At 39.5% G+C, this 17,992-nt stretch overlaps 1 protein-coding gene across 12 annotated transcripts in view; it reads left to right on the top strand.

Moving 5' to 3' along the window:
* Positions 1-2,101: 2,101 nt before the first annotated feature.
* LOC116729467 (amyloid-beta A4 precursor protein-binding family A member 1) overlaps positions 2,102-17,992 on the top strand; it is a 55,960-nt gene continuing 40,069 nt past the window's right edge. For 6 of the 12 annotated variants that reach the window (XR_004341161.1, XR_004341162.1, XM_032578053.1 and 3 more), the window contains exons 1-2: positions 2,102-2,269; positions 4,256-5,693. Coding sequence is in view for 10 of the 12 variants with exons in the window: in XM_032578053.1 (XP_032433944.1) it covers positions 4,362-5,693 (1,332 nt within the window). In the remaining 2 variants the exon portion in view is untranslated. Of the gene's footprint in view, positions 2,278-4,255; positions 5,694-17,992 lie in introns of all 12 variants that reach the window. The other 6 variants (XM_032578050.1, XM_032578049.1, XM_032578048.1 and 3 more) reach the window with 4 other exon arrangements.

The raw sequence follows: 17,992 nt of genomic DNA, 5'->3' as shown, positions 1-17,992 counted from the left end.
GTGCAGTGTCTACTGCCGGGGTCCGAGCCCCAAAGATTATTTCTTGTCAAATAAACTTTCTAAAAGCTACTTTCTGTGTGAGTCTTTCCAGGTTGAAGCTACATTTAAAGTTTTAATTAATCTCTTTGGGTTTTGCAACAATTGGATATTTAAGGGCTTTATTTTATGAATCAATTGCAATTGGTAGAATTGATATGGAATTTCTAAATGGAATAGTGGGACACCAATCAGTTTACTGGTTGAACTGGAGTCCTTATAGCAAAAGTTTCCAATGAGACATTATGGTAAACAATGATAATAGCTGAGCCAGGTCACCTGCAACCAAAAATATTCTAGTTTTCTGAACTTCACTTGTTCAAAAGTCCTTTGGTTTGTTTGTAAATTATATTCACAATGTGAATAATAAGAAAAATATTTGGCAAATAAACAACAAAAGTGCTCTGTGAATGGACGTACTAAGTTGGCCAAAATTGTTGACTAAATGTTTTACAGACCAAACCTCTTTACCATCTAGTTCTTATTTAATAAGCCAGAGGCTATTATATTTTAGATTTTAACTTATTTATTTTAAGAGTACCATTCACAACATCAAAATATATTATTTGAACTTCATTTGTTTATATCTGTTTTCTTAATCTGCGATGGACTGGCGATCTGTCCAGGGTCAGCAGCCCTCATGACCCCACTATAGGGATCAATCATGATAATTAATGGATGGATAAATGTGCTCTTAATGTAATGTACATTTGTCTCCAAAATATTGATTTGATTCATGTTTTATTACTTTTGTTTGAGATAGATTGGGTGTAAGGATAGATAAATACATCTCCATAATGTTTCCTTATTGTTGCTTATTCTAGATTGTTTGTTACTAATATAATTTTAAATAAAGATTTAATAAAGATTTGGAAATAAAAAAGTGACTTACCACGTGACATATCACGTTTTGTAGCCATTTCTTTACTATTTAATTTGTATTTTTAATGTTGAAAGTCTTCTTGGGTGTTTTAAAAGGCGTTGTCAAATAAAATACGTTATTATTAGTATAATTATTATAACACGATCGGTACAGGAAATAGTGTCACTAGCGCCCCCTTCATTTCCGGAATGAAATAGTCCCATTTCCATATAAGGCATGAGACTGACAGTTGTCCGTCCCCGCCCCATTCTGTTTGCTGCAGCGAGGTCCTTCTCAGATGTACTTCCGTTTGGACACTTGTGTCGTCTTGCTGAAAACCATGTGACTGGCAACAAACGATGCCGCCATTGCATGGGTCACGTGACTACTTCATTTTGTGTGTCGGTTTTCAAAATAAAAGCGTGATGAGCCGAGCAGCTTCATGGGTTATTGATGATTGTTAGCTCCAGATTGATCGCTCATCAGAGGAGTGTTATGTCTTCAGCAGTGGCCAAAATAAAAGCAACTTTTATAGTTCATGTGTATTAATGATTTTGGTGATGGCATTCATCATAATGTAATAATGTAAAACATTAATTTGACATTTATTTGGTTGATATGCTATGTGTTATGTTCATATAGCAATCAAAAATAATATAATAATATGAAGGAAACACCTTTAATATAAACGAGCAGGTAGGATACTTGAAGCATGGAGATGCAATCTGCAGTTTTGATCCGAGGATCATAAAGAGGTTGGAAGACAGAGAGCAGACCTCTCTCTCTCTCTCTCTCTTTTCCCTCTCTCTCTCTCTCTCTCTCTCTGTCTCTCTCTGTCTCTCTCTCTCTCTCTCTCTCTGTCTCTCTCTTTTCCCTCTCTCTGTCTCTCTCTCTCTTTTCCCTCTCTCTCTCTCTCTCTCTCTCTCTGTCTCTCTCTTTTCCCTCTCTCTGTCTCTCTCTCTCTTTTCCCTCTCTCTCTCTCTCTGTCTCTCTCTTTTCCCTCTCTCTGTCTCTCTCTCTTTTCCCTCTCTCTCTCTGTCTCTCTCTCTCTTTTCCCTCTCTCTCTCTGTCTCTCTCTCTCTTTTCCCTCTCTCTCTCTCTCTCTCTCTCTCTTTTACCTCTCTGTGTCTCTCTCTTTCTCTGTCTCTCTCTTTTTCCTCTCTCTTTTACCTCTCTCTGTCTCTCTCTTTCTCTGTCTCTCTCTTTTTTTCCTCTCTCTCTTTTTCCCTCTCTCTGTCTCTCTCTCTCTCTTTTTTTCCTCTCTCTTTCTCTCTCTCCTCTCTTCCACATAGCAGTCGCTTCGTGGATGATGGACAATAATTGCTGGTGGAATAAACCGCTCCACGCTGCTAACATTCCTCCTTACAGCTGGTGAGTTTGTCCAACAATCTACTGAAATTCTTTCACTGTCTAAATTCTGTGAATATCCCAACAAGCTGTGCTCTTTGAAAAGGTTTTCTTTCGCCGCCCACATTGCTGATTATCGGAGCAGTTACAGAAAAATATTCGCTGGCTTTCCGAAGAGAGACTATCCTCAGATCCAAATTGACTGCAAAGCTAGGACATCGTATTCACGACGACGAGCTGGTTTCTCTTGATATCCTTCAACAACAAACCTTGTTGGATGAATCGGCCTCAAGCTTTGTTATTGCCAGGCGCAGCTTCCACAGTCCTGCCTAGTTAGGTTTTTATAGATGCTGTTTCAGAGAACCAGACCAATGTCTCTATCTATCCAGATAGATAGATAGATAGATAGATAGATAGATAGATAGATAGATAGATAGATAGATAGATAGATAGATAGATAGATAGATAGATAGATAGATAGATAGATAGATAGATAGATAGATAGATAGATAGATAGATAGATAGATAGATAGATAGATAGATAGATAGATCATCTAATATTGGCGCTGAAAGACTGTCATGCAGTGATTTCAAACCAGCTGAGGTTATGGGTTGTCATTAATGCCAAGAAATATGTTTACATGTCTATGTGTGTGCTAGTGTGTTTATGTATTTCAATGTGTCTATTAGCTGCATTGTGGGTATATGATGCCCAGTGGCAAGTGGTGGAAAAAAAATCTTGGTGGGGCTGATGTGACAATTGATTTTCCTTATTTGTTTAAAATAAGGATTCAAAAGAAAAATGAATAAGTAAGCTGGTGTATATCAAAGGTGTGAGGAATGAACGCTAAGATGCGACTCTGAACCAGCCTTTCAAAACATTTCATCACCAATGGGATGAGAGCCACTAGTCTGTAGTCATTCAGGCAGGTGATCTGTGATTTTTTTAGGAATGGGAACGATGGTGGAGGATTTCAGGCAGGATGGGACCCTGGCCTGAGACAGGGACAGATGCAAGGTCTTAGTAAAACAGAAATAAACAAAATCCCCAAACCCCAGAGTCCTGACAGTCTGATTTCTCTCCAGGTAGTCTGGACGAAATATTTTCTATAGGAAACGGTTTATTCACTCACATTATTGCTAAGTACTTTTCTCCAGCTGTTAAGAAGGAAAACAAAGGCCAATTGAAAGAATTGTACCTTTTAAAAATATTTATTATAAAGCCCTTCCTTGGCATAGAACTGCCACTTTTAATATTAAATTAAATTTGTTTTAAAACTATTTTTGGGTCGTACACAATGTCACTTGATCTTGCTTCTAAATAAGTCAATTCTGGCACTTCTATTTCTTTTTTTTAAGAGTTGTTGTTGGCTGTAGTGGCCTTTATTTGAAATGGTCACACAAAAGACTGGGTAATGAGAGAGGTGGAAGAGGCAAAGGTCAATAGGCCAGAACTCAAACCTGTAACAGCCGCACCGAGGACTAAGGCCTCCTTACCCACGTTGTGCTCTACCCCTGCACTACCACAACCACCTAGCACTTCTATTTCTAAATCATAACAAATACTTTAAATATGAAGATGCACCAAGCTGGCTCAAGTCAGACATTAAAATGTCATTCAGTAAACTTATTTTCCCGTTTTTTGACTAAAACAGGAAGTTGGCATTTAATCATGTGATCTAAAATCAGTCCAAACAAAACACCCATAGCCAGGCTATGTTGTGTTCAGATACAGATCATGAAATATTCAATCTCCTCTTAATCCACAAATCATCAACTTGTATTTAGCTAGATGTTTCTCTATTCTGGACAAGTTAGTCAGAGTCATTTGTTATGCTGGTGGGTATGTTTGTTGATTATTTCAGAATTCACAGGTATAAAACTGTTGTAAGTAAGAGGTGCAGCAGGACATGCAGTGGATGAAAGACTAACTTGGGTGTCCTATAAAATAATTGTCTTGATTATTATGTTGTATCTGAAAATGTTCTCTCTTTTCTATTCTCTTTTCAGTTTTTTTTCAGATGTCTTTGGGTAGTGTGGTAAGAGTTTTTTTTCACACCGTTAAGTCCACCAGATACCAAAAAGTCACCAGAAATCAAAACCTGACGAGGGAACAATGGAAGACACGGACACTGGACTTTGTCATCAGAACATGTGCCAAAATGGCCAATACTGTAACCTGGGCAACCAAGAGAAATGCATTAGATGCTTTGAAACCTCAACTGCAGAAAGTAATGGAGGAAGACTTAGGGTTCCTGATCAGTGCAGACCACAGAAGGTAGACATGGACCTCCAAACTCCTCAATCACAGATGGCTTATCCTGTCACCAGATCAGCAGGGAGTAAAGCCCAGATGAAAGATGAGTGGGAGAGGCAAACATTGTGGCAACGGGGAGAGGCAGAGAGATCCCCCTATACACAGCAGACAAATAGTTGTCGGGGGTTAATGTCAGTAAATGAGGAACAATCAGTGTTAAAAGACCAGGTGAGGACCCATGTCCCCCAAGAACAGTATAGAAAGAAAGAAAACGGAGAAAGTGCTATGGCTGAACAGCAACATCCTTCTTCACCTAATGACACCCCCTCTCAATTTCTGTCTCTGACATGCAAACCCATGCAAGACAGTCCAGATCCTGAAAGACCAAATGAAACAGATGAGATGCTGAATGCTGACTACACCGGCAACGTCTATTCCGAACCAGTTAGCTACTCTGTAGGCCAAGCTATTTGTGCAGCCTGTGAAAACTCAGAAAATGTATATACTGACTTGTATGAGATCTATTCATTCTCTGACCAAGTTTATGAAGAAATCTGTGATGTTCCAGCTTCCCTTTTTCCGTTTTTTTCAAATGAAAAACAGTTTCTAAATCAGAGAAAAACCAGCATTCAGCATTTGCAAAGTAAAGAGAGAGATAGGCATCACCATCTAAAGGAGGCTGTTGGCTCAAGATTGCGTCACTATACCCAGCGCTCTGATGGTGAGTTAGACAGTCCAGAAAAGGATGCAGAGTTTGCCCAGCCCCGAAGCACTGCTAGCTGTGACCTGGATGAGGACAATGAACAAACTGTAGCTGAGCTCAACCAAAGTCTAGGCCCTCAAAATCTTGGAAGCAAAGCAAAAGCTAAAAAACGGCCCCTGAAAGATCATTCTGAACCTACAACTCAAATCACTTCAAACAAAAACTGCGAAGCTGCAAGCCGGGAGGACTCAGTCACACACCAGGTTCTGAATTGTTCTGATGAGACTTTATCAATGAAGAATAGTCAGGAGAAGGCAGATGCTATCTCTTTGGTTATTAAGGACATTAAGGAGGCTATTGAAGAGGTGAAGACGAGAACTATAAGATCCCCATATACACCGGATGAACCAAAGGAACCAGTTTGGGTGATGAGACAGGATTTGAGTTCAAATACAGAGTATGATTTCCAGCCATTTCCTGGGGATGATGTAAGTACAAAGCTTTGATTTACACTGCACATGATTATTTGAATTATGTTAACAGTTAACTTTAGGGTTCTTAAAGTTCTCCTAGGGTAAATCAGATGACTGTCATTTAAGATGTGTGAGAAACAATTGTAGGAAGAAAGAGGATTGAATTTACACATTTGTTTCTCTTGGTGAATTCCCACCTAACACAAAACATCCATATTTCCTTTGGTTTTCATTGTAAGCAATGTTCCAGGATTCAGTATCAGTGTTCTGACAGTGAGTATCAGAACACTGACATTCATCTTCTCACAGATTAATAGGTTTAATGCATTACATTCACACAAAGATGTAGAAAAGACAGGGCACCGTCACTCATAACCAGTTTTCAGTTGTAATCTTAACAGAACTAAAAAGTTAATTTAAAAAAATCACTCAAGTAAGAGTCAAAACATAATTGGTATTAAAAAAAGGCAACTCAAATAAATTTACATGACCACATCTGACTTAATTTGTAAAAATTATGTAATTAGACAGACAAAAATGAAAATCATGATTGCATATCTGGTATCTCAAAGGAAAAAATATCATTACATTGACAATTTTTGGTTAAAGATATTTGTTGTTCGTTTGTTATAATAATAATAATAATAATAATAATAATAATAATAATAATAATAATAATAATAATAATAATAATAATAAAGGTTTAAAGAATAGATTATGATTGATCCACTTTAAGAAACTATTTCTATTTAAACATTCTGTGAAAAACAGAACTGATTCAATTTCCTGTCCAGTGTCCTCACAAAGTATTACTGAGATCTGAAAAAAAACACAGCACGTGTCCACAGATGACCAAGGTCAGAATTAATACATGTGACAAAAAGACTCAGTCTTTATCAGGACTAATGAGTCACAGAGTTCAGAGTTTGCTGAGGAGGATGTGCAACATGGACATGGCTTTCAAAGTTACCACTTATGAGCGTGAGACTCACATGTTGTCAATCAGGTGTTCACTACAAGATCCTCTCTGCAGTTGGAAAACGGATACAAAGCAAAAGTTGGAATGATGCATTTCATGAACATCACGTAAACTCAGCATTCGCTTAAATGTTTGTCTCATCCTTGTGGACTTGCACACATGCAACCTCTCAATTGGTCATCACAGTAGCTAAACACTGACAGGGTTCTACAATATCAACAAAGATTGAAAATGTATAAGCTTCTTAAAATATAATCAAATATATCTGGCATTGTTTGCTACTGAGAAATTAACCACTCTAATCTGCCTTGGCAAGACTGTCAGAGTCATTGGTTCCAGACTTTAAGACCAGTGAAACAGTGAGACATGGTGTGGGGCTCAGGAGACTGGAACTTTAACCAGGCTGTATTGTCATTTCTGATTGAAAATTCTGACGTTCTTGAACAGCTGTTGTTGTTTGAAGGCAAGGTTACCCTCAAAGATCTTTCCTTCTAGTTCTCTCTTTGACAAGTTTCAGCAAGTTGCTCTCCTTCCAGGAGATTCTTGCTCATTTGAAACCCAAAGTTTTTCCTGTCTCTCCTTAGTTTTTAAAGACATTTTCCACAAACAATTTGTGTATGCAGTTAATAATAATGTCATTGCATTACGCATTAGCGTTGCTAAATGCCATGTTTGTAGGGAGTTGTTTAACCCACATGCAGAATCAGTCAGCAACACCATAATGAAAATACAATGATGGTCTGGGCCGGGTTTCCCCCAGAAAACTTACTAAGGCTCTACAGACCTGAGTGAAGTTTGCCCCCCACCTTCTTCAAATCAGACAAAATTGGTGTCAATCAACTCGACTACGTTTGTGCTGGTTTTCTAACTTTAGCAAAAATTGTCGTTTGTGCTGCTTTGGCTTTGAAGATATTAATGAAAGGTTAAAGGTCAAAAGGTCAACCAGCCCCCCCACTTTTATGAAATCGGACAAAATTGGTGTCAAATGTTTTGCACAAACCAGCACAAACGTAGTCAAGTTAATTGACACCCATTTTGGCTGATTTGAGGAAGGTGGGGGGTGGGGGGGGGGGGCTGGTTGACCTTTGATGACCTCTAGAAACATTTCTTTATATCTTTAAAATGATAGAGGTGCAAACGGAAATTTTTGCTGCACAAACCAGCACAAACGTTTGACACCAATTTTGTCTGATTTGAAGAAGGTGCTGGGGCCAACTTCACTCAGGTCTCTAGAGCCTTAGTAGTGGCACGGAGGCGTTGCTGGGTAATTATGTTACTGGAAGACAATACTTAAACCTACAACTATAGACAACAAATTAAAAAAAATGCAATTAAAATACTGTAAATATCAATTATTTGTACTTCTGTATCCAAATCAAATCATCAGTTAGTGGATCTAAAAGCATAATGTAATGCTGATCACATTTAGACTTGGCCCAAGACATAAATTAACTATCAATGCAGTTAAATCTGATTTAATCGTTTACTCATTGCATATGCATTGAAGGCGTAACTTCCCGAAGGTGTGGACATGTCCCCACCAACTTTGGACTAAAGGGGACAGTCTCCACCAATCTTTCTTGTACCGTTTTTTTCTTTATGTGCCTGAATCTACGTATATGCGAACTGCGGACAGTAATTCGGCAGCAGCTGCGCCGAGTTACAGCCAGTTAATGCTTTTTAAAATTCCTTTGTAAAACATAAATAGCAAGTCCTCTAGGTCAGTAGTAACCAACCTTTTTGTCACAGCAGATCAGTCAAGACTTGGCAATTTTACTGCTGTCCGGGGAGGTGGAGGGGAGGGTCATGCGGCACAATTAAAAATTTTGACGATCTTAGAGCATACTGAGTTCTAAGCTTGTTGCTTGTGATAACCGATCCTCCTGTATGGAGTGAAAATAGTCTCAAAATATCTGTGCGTGTATAAAAGTATCTGTGCATGTGTAAAAATATCTGTGTGTGTTAATTTTTATTTATTTATTTATTTTTATTATGAACCTTCTCAAAACAATTGACCTGTCAGTTATCGCTTCTGCACTGCTGCAGGCTATTTCTGTTTAAACTGCGTTTATTTTTGGTTCCTACTGTAAATATTGTTCTGGGAGGACGGTTATTAGTGTTGCACAAAGTAAGGTACTGTAACGTAGATGCAGCAGCCAGGCAAAAGCTGCCTAACTGAGCTGCTGGTAAGATGTGTGCTAATGCTACCTCTCACTCTCAGTAATGTTTATAACGTTACAAATAGTTCTCACAGTTTTTGTGCCGCATAAAAATATAATGTTAAGTGTCTTTAAGTGTTTTAAAAACTTTGGGTTTGGTTAAAATTAAACTGTTACTCTTATAAAGTTTGTCTGAAGTTTTCCCTCCAAAATGTGTTTGTTGGGCCGCAGGTATCTGACTGTGACTGTGTGTACCATACCCGGTGATTGAGTGTGTCCCACACTGTGTCTTATAGGTATGTGATGAATACACAGTTTTCTGTCGTAGTTTTATATCTTTTCATTTAATTACTTTTAATTTCTCATTACTTTTAATTTAATTACAGAATAGGTCCTTTATGCATTCTTTTACATAAAGTAAGAATTTTAAGTTTTGTATTATATTTTTGATTTTTATTTATATTAATTTGCTTTATGTATTAACATATTTCATTGATACTGATTTGTACATGATTTTATTTTTCTTTATTCCATTTGTTGTTAATATAAAAAGGGAGAAGCTGCCTAACTGAGCTGCTGGGATCTGACTGTGACTGTGTGTACCATACCCGGTGGTTGAGTGTGTCCCACACTGTCTTATAGGAATAAACTGACACAGATTCTGATTCCAGTGTGACGTTATTGATCCTTTTCACAACTATTACACGTCTGTAATACTGGATTTGTAACTCATGTAAGCATCTTTGTGTGTAACTTTGGATCGTTGTGTCTGTGAAACATGATTTGTAAACCTTAAAAAAAAAAAACCTTCTCCTACGCCTACAAATATTGAAAAAGTATGCACAAGTCACCTGGGACACACACACAAAACTGCATTTATGCACAGATCTGGTTTTGAGACTCTTGTCACGCTTCGGGAGCTCCCAGATTTGTGTGTGGATGGTGCGTTTACATGCTAGTAGAAAGCTGGGTCATCTGGGTTTTGCTATGAGTCTAGTGTTTTTATCCTCTAAAACGTTTCTCACTGTGCTTGTGCCGAAGTGGCAAATATGTTAGTTCGGTGGAAAACGGTATTTTATATTTATCTCTACACAGGACGAAACGGCTGACTGATGGTGGTCTGGTGTTATTTTACTTACTGGAGGATCAGAAGCTTTCAGATCTCAACACACTGATCCTCTAACGGGATCCTCAGATCCAGGCATTGATTTCTGGTTTCCTGCAACATTTAGATACGTTCTGGTCCAACACAACTGAATTAAATGGCTGCTTAGAGGAGTCAAGTTCTCCAGAGTCGTGCTAATGACCTCTGACCTCATGATTTGACTCAGGTGCGTTAAAGAAGAGACATCTAAAGGGTGGAGGACACTGACCCTCCTGAACTGGAGCTAAAGCCCTGCTGTACAATTTTCACTCAATTATAATCACATTTACTTATATACAGTGGAAACTTTACCTGTGTTGAGGTAGACGAGGAGTATTCACAGTGTTTTTACTTTAAAACCTTTTTGGTTTCCATTTGTTGAAAGTGAATTACAAACATTTACCCATAGTTTGACCACTGCTTTATGGCAGAAAAAAGTTTGATGTCACAAATATATGATTTTAATAGAGGCATCATTCGATTTATAATGTAGAAAGAAGATGACAAAAGTGTTTCCTGAATTAACTTTAATGTTCACCTCATTGCAGAAAGGACAGATTAAATATTTAAGATTGCAACAAATCTGTTGAATCTTTAACAAAATAGGTTCAGATTAACATGGGTGGTTTCACAGCAACCTAAAGTTAACAATGAAATAAAATCAACAAAACCTGTTAAAATTAATAATCTCAGTAATTATTGTTTCAACAAGGTGTTGTGCAATTCAGTGCGTTTCGGTTCCATTAACACAAAAAAAGGCGACTCAAAGATCGACTGACTAGCAGAGCAGGAGTTTAAATTAGCTACTCAACCATCGCTGTGTTCAGGGAAGGCTTATTAATAATCGAGAAATAAATATCAAGCCGGGAAACCTGATATCGTAACGGACTGAATGTTATGTTTTTAACGTAATCTCTGCTCGGCTTGCGGGGTGCAGGCGGTTGCCACGGCAACGGGTGTGCTTAAACGACAAAGAAAGAGAGAGAGTAAAAAGGTAGGAGTGGTTTTGAGTTGATCACCTGTTCGGGTTATTTTACCTTTGTTTACCTTTGCTGTGGCGCATTACAGCCGCTGTAGTTTCTAAACCTTCAATAAACGACAAACTTGGATTAATTACCTCGTTTGTTTGTGAGTATATGTCATTCACAACAAACATCAAAAAGGACAAATATATTTCATTAAGTTGTAACAAACAAATGGGTTCTACCGTGGTAATTATGTGAAATTAAATTAATTATATCCCAACTCCAGAAGGTTTGCCTTTACCTTTACAGAGCTCTTTGGTTCCTCCTATCAGTCTGTAGCTTCTCATATTTCAGTCATCAAACCAAATTTCAGATCTATCATAACTGACTGACACCTGCTGGCCTCAGGTTTGCAACCAGCTTGTGACTGAGAAACCAGTAACCTGCTCCCAGTGACAGAGTCTCACTGAGGAAGAAACTGCATTAGGTTTTCTATCTCTTTAATATTTTTGCTATAACTGATGTTTATTCGCACATAAAATAAGACAATAGAGTTTAATTTACAATTTTTATGTCTTTCGTGTCATGAGGTAGATCTCAGCCGGCTGGTGAGAGAAAAAGTAGATCTTGGAATCAAAAAGTCTGGGTACCCCTGGTTTAGAGGATAAAAACACTAGACTCAGAGCAAAACCCAGATGACCCAGCTTTCTACTAGCATGTAAACGCACCATCTACACACAAATCTGGGAGCTCCCGAAGCGTGAAACGAGTCTCAAAAATACTCGTGCACTCGTAACCGGATCTGTGTGTAAATGCAGTTTTGTGTGTGTGTACCAGGTGACCTCTGTGTAGTTTTTCAACATTTGTAGGCGTAGGAGAAGGTTTATTTGTAGCCGTATTTTATTTTTAAGGTTTACAAATCATGTTTCACAGACACAACTGTCCAAAGCTACACACAAAGATGCTTAAACGAGTTACAAATCCAGTATTACACACGTACAGATACTTTTACACACGCACAGATATTTTGAGACTATTTTCACTCCATACTACTGTCTGTAGTGTTTGGTGTGTCACGACTGACCTGGTCCAGTCGGTAGAACGTCGGGGCCGCTCCGATCTAAAATCGGGCATATTCAACATGTTTGATTGTCTTGGCTCGATTATCTCAGCCTGTGGGGTTTTCCCTGACTGGGAATTAGAACGCAGCCTGTTGAATGTGACAGGTAGCCAATCAGAAAACGCCATAACGTAAGCACGGAGGGAAATCCCAAACAGTTGACATGGCGCAACTGAGAGTCCGGTTTAGCGCACAGTGCAGCAAATAGAGCGGCTCCACTCACGCCTTTTCTGTTTGTTACGTTTTTTATCGCTTAAAATGAGCCACAAACTATCACTACTGTTTCTACATCGTCATCCGTGTTAGTTTATTCTAAATTCACGTATGGTATTGTAAAGTGCATAAATGTTCCAAAAGAGGGTGCTGTTGTTTTCTGTAATTGCTGGCACTACCACAATTCTGACATGTTTGTCCTGCCGGGGACACCGTAGTGCAGGGGATTTTTGCTGATCTCCGCAATTTGAAGCCTTCAGTTCGTATTGATGATTAAAATTATTATTTTACAGTAGTTATTTGTAAAAAACAAACAAACAAACAAACAAAAAAACGTTTATACAGTACTTTTCTTTGTTAAACAAATGCCTGGGCCTGTAAAAAGGTTTTGTTCTTTGGTTTCAATGTATTATGGAGTATTTCATTGTATAATAATTGTAAAAAAAAAAGTAAAGGTTACTACTTCACGGATTTCGCCTATCACGGGTTCTTTTGGAACGTAACCCCCGCGAAAAACGAGGGTTCACTGTACATTAATATACCGATCTATTTCTGTTTGTTCAGATTGCCAGTGAAGTACAAATTCCATTTTGTTTTGGTGATGTTTGATTACTTTGTAAAATGAAAACTGTTGAATGATGACAGTGTGTTTACTGCCTGTAAGGTGGACGAAATAAACGCGCCAAAGTCTCCCCACAACGAAGAGCCGTGTGTCTGGTTCCTCTTCTGCACGGAACACATCCCACCTTCACACAAAAAACACCACGCAGAGTCCATAGGGTGTCTTCCACCAGCTGCAGGTTTAAAGAGGGAAAGCCTGGGTTACAGTATGTTACAGTATGTTGGGCGGGATTTTCTTCTGGAATCGGGATGAGTGAGTGGAATCGGTTCTTGTGGTGTGTTCCTCCTGCCGTATGGCTGGACTCACGAACCGACCGAACCTGTTGGACTTTTATCGGCTCTGTGGTCACGGAGGTTTGGAAAATCGGCCGACAATCCTTAAATCGTGCAGCGTGAACCAGACCTAAAACTCACAAGCTCTACTCCTCTAATCTCGTCTCGACCACTGCCCTAACGCTCTCTGACTCTGGTCGCTATGGTAACGTTCACAAATCCCTTCAAAATAAGATACAGATGCGCCACAAAAACGAACATTTTAATTTCGTGAGAATTTTAACTCACGCTAACTAATGGGAGCCCTGAGCTTGTTTCTCTGCAACGAGACGGTCCATCTGGGATGGACGGAAGACAATGACACCCGAAGTGTTGCTTATGCACAGGGTGTTTGGCGCGAAGCAGTTTGAAGCTTCATTGCCTCATTAACATCCGGTCACCATATCATGCAGAGCTTGGACTGTGGGAATCACCTACCGGGATAAATCCATTCTCTGGGCCTTTTCATCTTCACAAAGAAACTTTCCAAAGAATCTGATCTGTTTCTTACTCATTTTGCTGCTTGTGGCTCAATGTTGGTGCGCAAGACGTAACCGAGAGAATCCGGTTAGAGGATTTTCAAAATAAAAGATCCTCCAGACTCTAAAACGGAAATATTTAATTATTTCTTGTGCGGCCCGGTACCAATTGGTCCACAGACCGGGGGTTGTGGATGACGGCATCCCCAACCCCCGGTGACTTACGCTCAGTAAGTCTCGTGACTTACTGTGCGTGGCAGTGAGCCACATGCTTACTACTGCTTTGCATTGAGTCAGGAATATCGGTGGGGAAAATGACATAATCAAGCAAATAATCTGAAAAAGGGACGCAAAGTTTTTACATTAATTGCCAACACTAAGGCAGAAAGATAACAAGGTCCATAGGGATCACACTTCTCAGGTCAGTAAAAAGCTTTAATTAAAAATATAGATATAAAGACAGTGGGGAGCAGCAGGTTAGCTATGCCAGTTTAACTTTCATCATGTGCGCCTGCTGCGCAGTTCGGAGTATTTCGGTTCAATTAACACAAAAATAAGGTGACCCACACACATTTTCTGACAAATAATCAGGAGAGCAGGTGTTTAAATTCAGAGAATCACATGCTAATGATCCCATAAAATATGCGGCGCCGTATTTTACGCATAAGTCGGCATGTATAAAAATGAACTTTGCATCAAAGTTTGCGTAAATATACGTCAACGTGAAAATGTGCGGCAGTCAGGCAAACTTTTTCTGTGAACAATGTCAAACTACAAAGTGTTAAAATTCACCTAAATACACTGAAATCTGACTACATTCAGTTATTTAGACCAAGAAGTCTCAAACCCGATGCTTTTTAAAAATTATTTTAATATTGTATTGTTTAAATGTAAACGATGAAACTGAGCCGCATTGGTCCTCAGACAATAACCAAACACGCACAAAAAATAAAGAAAATAAAAATAAAAAGATGTGAGAACCTCACTCCAATGTAAATAGTACTTTTCCTCAGTTTTTGTCTCATAAAGATGTAACTCATCGGTCTGTGCGCCGAAGCGCATGAAATGCATCTATGGGGTCATTTTATTCTGACTGAAAAAGAAAACAGGGTTGGATCAGCAGATTAACTCCAGGCAGGTCATGTTGGATTATTTTTTAAGGTGATCAGGTGTGGAGACAATCACACGCATATCAGTAGCTGCATAAAGGTGAGCCGCGTAAATATGGAGCTCTTTGGCTCTGATGGAGAACATCGCCAATGGAAGGATTCAGAGGGAGCGATTGATCAGAGATCATATTGATCTGCTGGGAAATGTTGATGATAGTTTATTAGTGTTTAGATTAATCCAGACTGATCATCCTGGATCTCTGAGCAAAACTTTAAAAAGGAGCCGCGGTACCGGTACCGGTTCAGCTGGAGTCATCCTTCAGTCTAGTGATGCCTGCTTTGTGAATGCGCCTTTAGGGACAGAAAGCATATCTATTCTGTAAATGTAAACTTATAGGTACGATTCTACTATTAAGAATAAACGTCCACATTCCCCACTCAAACGACATTCTGACACGCTGTCCACCCGGCTGAACGCGCTACTGTTCAAACAGGCATTTGCACGATCTTTATTTATTTGGATTTTTCTTTCTTTAAAATGCATTATTTTTATTTTTGTGAGGTGACCTTATGTGTCCTGAAAGCACCTTCTAAATAAAATATATAGTTATTATTATTATAAATATTTATACTGCTACAAACAAGGACGTTGCCATGGTTATTGTGTCACGTGGTGGTAGACTTCGGGGTATTTATACTAATTTACATATGTATTTATGGGTGGCAACAGGGCGGACCAGCTGCTTTATTTCCTGCAAATTGGGATTTATAAAGGAAAGATGCGCAGCCACGTGCGTGCGTAGGCTTTATACATCCGAATTTCTTTGTGCACAGCACTTTTCCGTACGCCAAGTTTTAGTGTGAAAACTGCGCATTCTTTTATGCATAAGGCCCCTGGTCTTTAATGCACTTCCTCTCTAACAGCGTTTTCTCATCAGCTCTCTCTCATTAGAAAACACAGTATGAAAACGTTAGCTACACTACGAAAATTACAATCAGTGGTTACTTCGGGCCAATTTAGCTACATAGGAAATATTTCTCGGTTGTTTAGAAGCGGGTTGCTGGCTGCAAAGTCAAGTAGTTCTGCTCTTTCATCCTTACCTGTGAAATGTAATGCCAATGAATTCAGTTTGTATTGTAAAAAGGTTGAAACAAGTCCACACAGCACATGACTTAGGGAGCTCCGATCGCTCTGCTGCCACATGCAAGATGGCGGCGACGTAACGTAGGACTCAGAGTTCAATGAGATGTCTACGTATTTATGTCTATGGTCCCTCCTACTTGGCTAATATTAAAAAAGAGGTAATTTAATGCTAGCTTTGGACAAAATGTTTGGCTCCTTCTTCCTCTTTTAATTTTGCCCGGGATCGGCAAGTGACGTTCTCCGTGGGCAACGTGCAGCGACGGCGTGCTGCTAAAACGAAACAACAACAAAGCGTGTTGACGTCACAGATCACAGAGTTTAATTCATACAAAGCCACGCATGTATCCGTTAACAAAGCTGCAGAGATACAGAGATATACATTTTATCACAAAATAAGACACACAAGGGGAGACAAACGAACACAAAGACAGACAAAGGCGCCCACGTGGAGAAAAGATGGAAAAAACTCTCTCTTTTTTAGCGCTACATCTAACTTTATGCTGAGTGGGTGTTTCCTCACTTTAATATATGCAAAGAAGGCGTTCTGTTGTTCGACCACTCAGAGACCTATTCGGCCCCCAAAGAAACTTGGAAACTCCCCTCATTACCGCTCCGATGTCTGGTTTTTATCTAAGTAAAAGGACGGACCACTTCGTGGTCATCTCTTTCTGATACGGGGAGAGGCGCCAAGAAGTCTCTTGCCCCCTATCGGAATGTAAATTTATTACTCTGTCTTCAGCGGGGGAGGAAAAAAGGGCCCTGCCTGCCTGTCTGCCATTCCCAGTTCCCACATGCTCAACAGAAAACCGTTCCAAATAAAAGTGTTGGCTATACCTTTACACATGTCGTATATTAGCTGTATTAAACACCAAAAAATAATCATTTTTCTTAACACTAAACCAAAACAGCAAAAGAAGCCTTAGCACTGAGGGATATTTTTGTTCAGATCGACGGACTATTGACTTGAGATCTCGGGGGATAACTTTTCATAAGTATGATTCACATATTACCGCCTATTTTGCGTGAATAGAATATTACTGTACTGTATTTACGCCCACCGGCAAATTTCTAGCTAATATTAGCTGTAGTACTTGGTGTGTTACCGATCTGAATGAAGTTGGTCCCCCCACCTTCTTCAAATCAAACAAAATGGGTGTCAATCAACTCGACTCCGTTTGTGCAGCAAAAATTTCCTTTGTGCAGCTTTGGCTTTGCAGATATTAATTAAAGTCTAAAGGTCAAAAGGTCAACCAGCTCCCGCCCCCACACACTTTCATAAAATCAAACAAAATAGGTGTCAATCAACTCGGCTATGTTTGTGCTGGTTTGTGCAGCAAAAATTTTCGTTTGTGCTGCTATCATTCTAAAGATATTAAGAAAAATGCTTCTAGAGGTCATCAAAGGTCAATGAACATCATTTCTTTTATAAACAGTTTATGCTAGTTTGTGCACTGATTTGAAGTCGTGAAAATAAGTGTTGATGATGACTGTCGATCATGAAACTGAGATGGAAACAGCAGACTAGATAGTGATAACATGATAGCACATGTTTTGCTCTAGTCCTACTTTTGTCATGTTGGATTTGAGTTTTTTCACCCACATGCAGGTTCAAACTTAAGGCCGGAAGGTCTTGATTAAATGATTTATTCACAATAAATATTGAATGTAATATTATCCGGATAGGCCTTCTGGGATCGGGAGCGGCTGGCCGGCTCAGGTTCTGCTTGGAGAGGGGAGAGGTTAGTGGGAACCAGGTTGAGGGAATCTTGACAGGGGAACGGAGAGAATGGCTTACAGTTCATCTGATGGAGGTTTGCTGAGGGAGGGGAAAGGATCCAGGAGGCGCAGAAGCACGGAGACGGTAGCGGGAACACGAGCGGCAGGCGGCAGCGTCCGGCTGACAGAGAGCAGTCGCTGATACGTGCTTCCTGTCTTGATCCAGACAGCTTATCGAAATCTGAGAGATGGCAAAAACAGGAGTAAGTTGATCACTCATAAACATGGCCGAGCGATGAATGGCTGCTCCACCGCTTCTTAAGAATCCTGCAGCCGATTGCAGGAATCCGCTG

Source organism: Xiphophorus hellerii, chromosome 12, assembly GCF_003331165.1.
Source record: "Xiphophorus hellerii strain 12219 chromosome 12, Xiphophorus_hellerii-4.1, whole genome shotgun sequence".
Taxonomy (NCBI): Eukaryota; Metazoa; Chordata; class Actinopteri; order Cyprinodontiformes; family Poeciliidae; genus Xiphophorus; species Xiphophorus hellerii.
This window is presented reverse-complemented; position numbering and strand designations above follow the sequence as displayed.